Source organism: Primulina huaijiensis, chromosome 8 (assembly GCF_012295235.1).
Source record: "Primulina huaijiensis isolate GDHJ02 chromosome 8, ASM1229523v2, whole genome shotgun sequence".
NCBI classification, from domain to species: domain Eukaryota; kingdom Viridiplantae; phylum Streptophyta; class Magnoliopsida; order Lamiales; family Gesneriaceae; genus Primulina; species Primulina huaijiensis.
The window spans coordinates 21,977,102-21,988,161 of record NC_133313.1 but is presented as its reverse complement, the minus strand read 5'-3'; the positions used below and the strand labels follow the sequence as shown (position 1 = coordinate 21,988,161).

The 11,060-nt window shown below is 35.1% G+C and overlaps 1 protein-coding gene across 1 annotated transcript; it reads right to left on the bottom strand.

Moving 5' to 3' along the window:
* Nucleotides 1-346: 346 nt before the first annotated feature.
* Nucleotides 347-3,449, bottom strand: LOC140983010 (serpin-ZX-like). The gene is made up of 2 exons (XM_073449862.1): nt 2,832-3,449; nt 347-1,349 (listed from the first exon to the last, which is right to left on the bottom strand). The coding sequence occupies exons 1-2, from the start codon at nt 3,219-3,221 to the stop codon at nt 570-572; spliced, it is 1,170 nt and encodes a 389-aa protein (XP_073305963.1). The 5' UTR covers nt 3,222-3,449; the 3' UTR covers nt 347-569.
* Between the last annotated feature and the right edge of the window lie 7,611 nt (nt 3,450-11,060).

Here is an 11,060-nt window from a genome sequence, read left to right as displayed (position 1 = left end):
ATTGGAGGTTTGAAAAATTTTTCTTCCCTTTTAATTATTTAAAAATCTTGTATTTGTCATTTACTCACCCAAGTAATTCATAAAACATAACTAATCATACATTTGTTGCGGGAACAAACTCGACCATTTGTTGCAAAATTTTAATGAAAATCGATCATCAAACCGCGTCAATTAACACCCAAGTTTCTGAATTGAGCATGCTAAGTTTTGGCCACATTCTTAATGAAATTGAATCCCACTTGCATTGTACTCCGTTTCACTCAGCACCACTTTTCTTCTTCAACTCAAGGGGTATGAATATGAAAAATCTTTTTAACAAAACAAAAGAACTCACCAAAAGAAAATAAAAAGTTCAACACATCACTATCGATTTCAAGTTCATCATGTGTATCAGAAGAGAAGAGCACATAACGTGATTACCAGCATAAAAACAGCTGGGTACAAACTCGCAACCTATCAAGATCCTGGTAAAAGTTAAGTAGAAACCATCGTGCATGTTCATCAACAAACTCGTAACTAAAGGTCCAAACAGTGCATATATAGTCTGTGTACCGGCCTCCATCTTTTTACTAACCAGCTAAAGGATTCATAACTTGCCCAATAAACAACACCACTCCCGTCATATCTTCTCGTATAACAAACAAGAACGGATGGTCAGCCACAAAGTCCAACTTCTCGTTCATGATCAACGCCCGTAGTGCAACAACACCAGCAGTAGCAGCTGCAGCTTCTGTACCTTCCTCATTCACCTCAATAAATGACTTGTGGAAAATGCTTGAAACGTAAAGATTTTGGCTGACCGTGGAATCCACCATCTCTGTGAGACCGTCACCAGTAAAGGGCAACACGAGCCCTTGTCCCTTGAAAATTTCAGATGCCTCAAAACCAAAATCTATTTTGAATTTCGGAATGCGAAAATCACCAACTTCTACTCTTTGATATGGAAGGTGATGTTCTATGAATCCAGACGTGGAACCAAATTTCTCTAACAAAGTGAGAATCCCATCCTTGGCATCCGGAAGAAAGAAATACATCGTGAATTTACGTTTATCTTCACCTTGTTTGTATGATAGCGCCGAAACTTTAAAACCATCAAACTCGCGTACGTACTGCTTCTTCTTGCTGGTCATGAATGGCACCTGAACTGAGCTGCCGTCTTGGAGGAAAAACTCATCCTCTTTTGTGTTTGACGCATCAAATTTTTCATTCCAGGCTCCTTTAAAGTACACTGCATTTGTAAAGATGAGCCTTGTAGAAGCATCAACTGAACCAGGTGGAAGTATCTCCTTAATCAGGCCATTTGTTTCCTTGCTAGCCCATGTATTCACCTCATTTGTTACCTCGGCAGGCTTCAGAAATTTCAAGGACAAAAGTTATGATTAGCACATACCAAAATTCAATTTCTTCAAACTATATAAAACAAAACTATATCGTAAATTATTAGCAATTTGATTTCTCTGGTCTGCATCTGTGGCCCCTTAACGCTGCATATAAGCACCATTTTTTGTTTGAATTTTAAACATGTTTGGTAGCATTCAACCAACTAGTGGAAAACGACGATATAATTTCTAGCAGACAATGGGCTTGGAATTGCATACTTAGTCATCAAACAATTATATTGTAGTTAAAAAGCAGATAGCTTAAGCTTTAGCTCTATGAACCAGACTCGCTAATGCGCAGAAACCTGAATGTTGTGAGTGAAAAACATAAAATAGTAAACGCACAAGGATAATATATAAAAGTGGACCTCCAAAATATGCTAAATGAACACCAAATTAAGCTACTCATTTGGATCACATGCATGCTTTCAACAGAAACTCAAGCAACATTGATCAGCAAAGTTCAGTGATTATTTGAAACTCTTCATCCAACCCCAAGGAGCTGCAACTCTTTGTTCTCTCTACTTTTATAAATAAATTGCAGCGTCATTGAACTATAACTATAAGGCTGAGCAATTATTCTTTTAGCAAAGGTGGTTTTCAGACCACCGACTTGTCAGTAGCATTGAGCCATTATCTTGTCTTTTGCCTGGTTATGACCATAGAACTATGAAGTTGGAAAAACAATAAATGTGTTCAAAGACCAGTACTCGAATCCTTGCTTTGCTTAAAAGGAAATGTTAAGAATCAAGAATCCTTGAGGACATGGAATTTGGCCAAAAAAACGCATGAATGAGTGATCCCTGTGGTAGAAGGGTTCCGTATTAAATTACACCATCATTATTCAAATCCTACATGAAAAATTACACCATGGAGTCTTCACTTGTTCATATAAATAACTTTTGTTCCATAATAGATTCCAGACATACAATTTAGTTTGATTGCCTTGGTCAGCAACAATTATATCATGCATACTGTAGTCCTGGATTTGTAAATATACCGCAAACTGATATATATTTCATTCCTAAGTTCAAGCAAATCCACCACCATTGCCAAACAAATTAACCTGAACTTAAATCTAAATATTTAGTGCATCGCAAAATCAAACAAATGGCTCCAAGAATTCGGATCTCTTCACACAAGTTCCAAACATATAAAATGATCATACAACTTCTTGTTCGAGTATTCTCACAGAAAGTACCAAAAGCCTCCAAATATTATGGCAAAAATATGAAATGAAAAGAAAGTCTTCATGTCAAAACGGGCATTTCAGTTTTCTCGCAATTAATAAGAGCAAAAAATTATACCTGGATGCACGAACCAAGGATAATAGAGAAACTACATCGATGAAATTACAAAAAGAATTTTTAACGACTACCAAAAACAAAGAACTAGCTTGATTAACAGTTCTACAAATCAAAATCAACAATGAAGAAAAAGAAAAAAACCAACCTTGGTCTGGAAATCAGCGTGGCTAGAAACAGCCTTGTAAACGTTATCTACAATTTCCTTGAAATTGGGCTTAAATTTAAGACTCTGATCAACCCATACACCGTTAGCCAAAGACAGCAGGGGCCCACCAAGCGGCCCACCGTCGGCGAACAAAAGACTCACAAGCTGTGACGATAAGGAATTAAGGTCTTCCGCTGATTTTGTCTTGAGAAATCCCAGTAACTGATCTCTGGTCGGGCCATTTGACCCGGCGGTAATCAAGCCCAAAACAACATGAATTGACAGCGGGGAGAACACAAGGTTGGCGACCTTGGCTTCGGCCGAGATCACGTGCTTCGCCAGAGACAAAGAAACGTCAGTTTGGTTGAGGATTGATTCTCGCAGATCCATGGTTCGCTTGTTGAAGGTGTTTCCTTGCAGAAAGCAAATGAAGCTACTCGAAGACGAAGGTGAAAATGGACTTCTTAAATGCTAAGTAGCTGTCGATCAACAGTGACAGGAATCAATCAAAGGAAACTTCCTTCTGTATGCTTGGTATGAAGAAGAAAGATATATCATTCAGTTCGAGCTAATGTGGAAGAAGCAGGATTCAAGCAAGGGATTGGTTCTTGGATTAATGACACGTAGTCTTTAAAGTTGATGAAATAGTCTCTTTCATCATAATACATATTTAATGGCATTTGACAGCGTATATATAAATTTATTTTAAGAAAAAAAATATATAATTTTTTTCAAATAGGTAATTGTAAAATCTAAAATTTCGAACGATGTAACCTGACTGTATGCAAATTTAGAGTTTTGCTAAAAATATGTTAAACCATTTTTTATGCATTTAATGCATGATCATGACATGAATATGTGTTTTATTTTATGGTTCATTAAGATTTCATTTATTGGGGCTTTTAGCAGTACTATTTCATGTTCGAACGAGGAATGAAGATCGAAAAAAATTCAGACAAAATGTTTTTATTAAATAAAAACCGGAGACAGTTAAGACAAAATATTTTTATTAAATATTTATTTTTAATTATTTAATATATGTTGTATATATGTGAGATTTTTGAAAATGGGTTTTTGTAGGGTATTTTTACTCATCGGGTCATATTTTAAACCGGTGTAACTTTTAGCAAATTGGAGGAATTTTTGAGGGTTCGACAATATTTTCAAAAACGTACCTAAACAAAATATTTTATGGTAGTGTTTTTAGGATTAATGGGACTACTTTAATATATAATGGGCCAAAAATCACTCACAATCTTATTATTTTTAATTAAGAGCCCATTATACTAATTATATTACAACTAACCCTACCTTCAAACCCTAAAATCACCCTTCCATATTTCGGCCGCCCCACTCCAAAATTTCTAGCAGCTTCTCACGTCCAGCAGCAGCCCTTGTGTCGACTTTTAAAAAAAAATCACATAAGAACTCCACAGTTAAGTGTGCTTGATTTGAAAAAATTCTGGGATGGGTGACCCCCTGAGAAGTTTTCTAGGGTGCGTGTGAGTGATGACATAAGCACGTTGGAAATACTCGTCTTGAAATAGTGAGGACATCCGTCGAATCTGGGGCATTATAGTTGGTATCAGAGCCGACCTCTCCTAGTACGATATGGTTCGAGGACGAACCAAGCGGAAGCTGGTGGGCATGTGAGGCCCGAGGTCGAAGAGGGTGGGAGTTGATCGCCGGTGGCATGAAGTTGCACGGACAATGAGCGACTCTTGGCAGGCTTCTAGGCGAAAGGAACATGAATGAACCGATCTCACACTGGAATGAGAGAGATTCCAAAACTGTTCAGGCATGAGACTGTGAAGTTGAAGAGAGCTTAAAAGATTTAATATGTACTACTCATATTAAGATGGTGCATATTTTTTTCGTTAGCTCATTACATATAAACTCCACAGTTAAACGTACTTGACTTGGAAAAATTTTGGGATGAGTGACCTCCTGAGAAGTTTCCTAGGGTGTGTATAAGTGAGGACATAAGCACGCTGAAAAGACTCGTTTTAGTACAGTGAAAACAGTCCAAGAATTTGGAACGATACTTTTTTGTTCTATTACAATATAAAATATATTTGTGTATTTACTTTTTACATTTTATTTTCTTTCATTAATGAATAAAAAAAATGAGTTTTTCGAGAAAAAAATTAATATATTTTAGAAATCAAATATATATAAATTATTTAAATAATAATATAAAAAGAATATATTTTAGGGAAAAAAAAATTTAGCCTATTAATTTTCTCGATTTTGGATTTTGATATATTAAGTATTCAAATTTTAGCTATGATACCCTAAATTTTAATTTTGTTATAAATGGTGACGTGACATATAACAAGTCAACAATTTTCAATATAAAAATTAATATTTTTTGAAATTACGTCAACATTTCCAGTATCACCATCATGATTTCCAATTAGAACCGGAATATTCCAATCCCATATTGAGCAATCTTCATGTTTTATTCACTCTTGTTGAAAGTTAATTTGGAACCTCAAGGCTCAATTCCACCCAAAGTCTGATGTCCATAATTTCATACCGTCGGAACTCGACTTGGCAGTTCCAGGTACGTATCCCATGTGCCAATCTTCTTTGGCATCAATAAGTAATGCACCGTTTTTCTGCCCATTCAGCATGCCAGTTTGGAAGAATGGTAAATTTTGGGTCTTTATTCGATTGAGTCGCGAGAGGTCCTTCTTAGATATCATTTATGGGATATCATGTCATTTTTTCATGATGATTTGAGTTTATTTTATGCTGTCTTGGGAGATTTGGGGAGAGATGTGTAAAAGAAAGTACGATCCTTCCTCGCATTTTCAACCTGTGAATGTTGATTGGGTTTGTTCTCTCGTTAATTAAGGAGTTTAAAGGTACCAAATTAATTCCCCGCTATAGAATTCTGTCTTGGAAGATAGTCGGATTACTCGTTGGGAGACAGGTTTTTTACGAAGGGCTGTTTTTTGATTTGGGCTATTATATGTGATTGCTCTAGACAGGTTGTAGCTGCTAGAGCTTGCCCTATTCGCAATCCAGGCTCAGTTTTTAGGGGTGAACTCTGGGCCATTCTGCATGGGTTGTGGCTTTGTAAACTATGTAACACTGCCAACTTTGGACTTTCTCTTTTCTTTGGAGCTGACCAGAGCTGTGATTGATACTTCTGAGTACTTGGGGCTAGATGGAAGGTTGATAGCTGATGGAAGGTTGATAGATAGCTGATATCAGGGAGTTGCTTTTAGAGGGAGCTTTCATGGGGATCAAACATATGCTAAATTTGTTGTTTGAGGTATTCAAATTTGAGAAGAAAACAAGAAGAAAACAATGATATAGGCTTTGTAGAGGCAAGTGTTAAACACTTTCTCCTTAAGAAGAATTTACCCCTCACAATGTGCTAAAGGTTGGTGGCAATCTTCTTCCAAGATACAACTAAAACTCTTGAATAATGAGCACTCAAATATTCAAGTTCTATCACAAGAAAACGAATGAACTCTCTCTTATAGAAGAAAGGAAGAAGAAGAAGAATATGCAAATGATGTGTATGTAATTGTTATGTGTTTTTTATTTTTAATAAATCAAGTATTTAACGTTTTTCATGTGGAAAGACATGATCTTTCATTCATAGGGGTGTTCCTTGACCATTGTAACTGATCACAAGCATTAAACAATGTCAAGGAAATGAAAAAATGCAAGAAAAATCGAAGGAACACGAAAAACAGCCGCAGGGACGCGCCTGCTACTGTTCACGATCAATTTATTTTTTTTTTCGTTTCCGTCTCTTACATGTTCCGACTACTCGTTTGAAATTCTTTCAACATTCGATGAACTTGTTTCGAGTTTAATTCAGAATCACCGAACTTAATATTCGTTCATTAAGCTTCGTTCTTCGTTTCGAATTTTCTAATCAAACACATTGATTAATTTGCTTAATTTTCATTCATTAAGCATCAATATTTTCCAACAAAATTCGCTTTAAATTGTGAAATACACATGAATTTGTAAAGTGCATACACCAATAATTCTGTTTAAAACCTAATTTTTTTTTAAAAAAAAAATTACAAATACTCTATAAATATTTTTATTTTCACAAGTGATCATTACACTGTTTGTAATTAGGAAATGAATTTCTTACAATCGAAATAAGATTTTCTTCCTAATATTTATAACTATATATAGTTAATTTACCACAATCAATTCCTTACATTATAGATAAATCAAAACTATATTTTCGAAATTAAATATTTTTCCATAATGTAGCAACAGTCATAGGAGTTTCTTGATCTCCAAAACCAAAGCTATTGGTTTACACAATATTAAAAAATTCCCAAATTAAATGAAGTAATTGTAAACTCAGGGAAAAAGACTATAAAAGGGCATTGAGGCACATCAAAATAATCACATAATATTTAATCTTCAAACAAAGAGAAATGGGCCATGCAAGTCTTGAAATTTTGATCACAGAATTGTTTTTCTATTAGCCACCATTCTCCAAGCGACCGATGCGTGTGTCACCCACAAATACACGGTTGTGATTTTCAGTGGGCTCCCATGGGATTCACCGGATCCATTGAAGCTTCGATGCAGATCCAAGAACGACGATCTCGGTTATCATAAACTTTCCTCCAGGCAAAATTTCACATGGTCGTTTTGCGAAAGTGTTATCGGGAATACGTTGTTCACTTGCGACCTTAGTTGGGGTCCAAGGTATCAATCTTTCCAAGCTTTCAACTCAAAAAACGGTGGAATGTGTGACGGAGGGTCATGCATTTGGCTAGCATGGAGTGATATTGGTATTTATTTCCAAAGAGTCAACTCACCGTTGGTCAAAGAATTTGATTGGTTTATTCGAGGCACATAGATAGTATTGCTATTGTTGAATTATGGAATATGAGTTTACTTGAACTATTATACATCACCAAAATTATATTTTCCCCCTTAAAATATAAAATATAAAAATAGCACAAAACATGATATTGAAAGTAATAACTAGTACAAATACATATTACTCTTACAGAAATAGTCATCGAAAGTTTGACCTAAAGGATTCAAAACTTGCCTGATAAACAACACCACACCCGTCATATCTTCTCGTATAACAAAATAAAAATGGATGGTCAGCCACAAAGTTCAACTTGACATTAAACCTTCGACGCTGTTGTAGAACAACGCGAGCAGAAATATCTGCAGCTTCGGTACTTTCCTCATTTTATCTTCAGAAAGGGCAGTAACTGATATCTGGTCGGGCCACTCGACCCGCGGTAATCATGCCCAAAACCACATGAATGGACAGCGGGGAGAGTACAAGGTTGGCGTTCTTGGTCTGGGCCGGCCAATATCGCTTGCTTTGTCAGAGACAAAGAAACGTCGGTTTGGTCGAAGATTGATTTTCTCATATCCATTGTGACTGATAATTTGAAGGGGTACGTGTTAGTGTGTGTATTTGCATAAGAGAATTCGAAGTGAGATTGCTTAAATACTAATTATTACACAACAGAGAATACTTCAACATTGCAAAGAAAGGGAAACTTCCAGTTCTTTCATCAATGAAGAAATGTCCAAAATATTAAAATTCGGAAGTGTGTGAAGGGGGGTCAAGTTTCTTGGTCCTGACTTAAACTTGGTCTATGAATAGGTAATAATAATAATAAAGAACAAAAGGTGCAAATATTGGAAAAGTATATAATTAAAAATATTATTCGGTTAATTCTAATGTGAAAACTAAGGTTACGTAACCATAATCAATTCCTAAAAAAAGGAAGGAAAAAAAACCATAATCAATTCCTTTTATTACAAAAAATCTAATCATAATCGAAATTATCTTTCGTAATCCAACAACAATTGATCTTACAGTATTTTCTTGATCTTCATACCAAAGCCATTTGAGTGTCACATATTACAAAAAAGTTTCCAATGTAATTATTGGGTTGTAAAATATGAGAGGGAAAAGAAAAGACTATATAAAGGGCATTGAGGCATCAACGTAATCACTCGCATCTTCTTTTCAAGGAAAGAAAATGAACCATGCAATTATAAGTCTTAAAACATTGGTCAGTACTATTCTTGTTCTATTAGCCACCACTAATCTCCAAGCAACCGATACGTGTTTCACCCATGATTACAAGGTTGTTATTAACAATCGGCTACCGCCGGAATCGCCTGATCCGTTGAAGCTCCATTGCAGATCCAAGAACGAAGATCTTGGTTATCATGAGCTTCCATACAACCAAAATTTCACATGGACGTTTTGCGAAAGCTTTATTCACGATATATTGTTCACTTGCGAAGTTCGTTGGGGCAAAGCACACCAAGGTTTCAAGGCTTTTAACTCGAAAGATGAAGGAATGTGCGGCGGAGGGTTATGTTACTGGCAGTGGCAGACACGCAGTGATGGTATTTATTTTAAAAGAAACGACTATCCCGACTTTTACAAGAAACTCGATTGGATTATTGGACGCCCATAAATATATAATGTTCAATGGTTTTATTTTTGTTTGGGTGTGTATGGATTATCGATTTATGGGTTTTTCATTATTTTAGTAAATAATAATAATAATAATAATAATAATAATAATAATAAAGAAGAAATTTAACCAAATGTGATTACTATTCAAACATTTCAAATATTCGATTCTTCTGCTTTGTTAACGGTATAGATATGTTAAATGAAACCATAACCGGCTCGAAATTCACTATTAGTTCCATCGACATCACGGCCATTGCTTTTATATTTTAAATAGATTTACCTTAAAACATATTTTTTATTTTTTAGTGTTTACCTATGTTTAAGGTATACATTCTTAAATATTGTTTTAAAATTAATTTATTATAATTTTGGGGGAAAAAGTAATTATAATATTGAAGGAAATTTAAAAAATCTAATTATCTAAAAACTCGGAAAATAATTAGGAAAAACAAAATTCCGAATTCTTTTAGACATTAAGTTTGTCATAATCATATTTATTTCTTCATAATATTTTAGCAACTTGTTTTTAAATATCATAAGGTATTTTTTCAAAAATTCTTAAATATCACTTTCCATCACCTTTTAACTTGTTCAGATAGAGGACTAGCAGAACCTGTTCTTCATAAATGATTTGGCACGAATGGCAAAAGAAGAAGTGTCCAAAGTATTAAAATTCGAAAGAGTGTGAAAGAGGGCTAAGTTTCTTACGTAGCGCAAGCACAATTGTATTATTTCAAAGATATATAATTGATTAGGTAGGGGTTGTAAAAGTTTATTTTAAGATATGATTTAAGTGTTTTTAAGGTTCTAATAAACGAAATGATTGGAAATTATACGTAGAAATTGAGAACAATTAAAATAAGTTCTTGCAAACATTATCATGAACAAAATGTGCAAATATTGGAAAAGTTGTCATGATCATATTTATTTCTTCATAATATTTTTTTTCAAAAATTCTTACAGATCACTTTTTTTTCTTTTTTCTTTTTTAATGAACTTTAGAAATTTCATTAAACTTGAACCAGATAAGATTTACATATTTTCTCGTTAGAGTTGTTCTTTTCATGGATCTTTGGAGCTGGGTAATCTTGTGGGAAGGGAGATGATTTAGGATGTTTTGCAATGATTACATGGAGTATTTGGCTGGCAAGAAATCAACATATCCATGAAGGCAGGGTGATGACACCCAAGGAAGTAGTCTCAAGAACAAGCTTATTACGGGATCAATTTCTGGCTTGTCAACCAGGGGCCTCTCCAAAGGCTTCACTTCATCCTCAATCTACTTCTTGGATTGCAACACCACCAGGGTTAGTGAAGATCAATGTTGATACGGCGGTGACGCAGGGGAGTCAGCGAGTGGGGATAGGTGTAGTAGCCAGAAACGGGCAAGGAATAGTGTTAATGGCTCAGTCTTTGTGTCTAGATGGAATTTTCCCAGCTCATCTTGCAGAACTTTTGGCAGCAAGGGAATGTACGATAATGGCATCTCAACACCATTGGAACCATGTCATCCTCGAGACCGATACTAGCAATGTTGCTAAATCTTTAAGCCACTCACTTCGATGATGAAGCAATTGTGTCTATCATCCACGTTCTTGGATCAAGTTAATCTTTTTTTTTTTCGAGTTAAGCATTGCAAGCGCACAGCCAACATGGTACTCATTTTTTGGATTCAAAAGGATTAGTTCAGGGTGAATCTATATTGTATAACATATAAGTTGTTCAGGTAGAGGACTAGAAGAACTTGTTCTTAACTTTTATCAGAGGAAGCA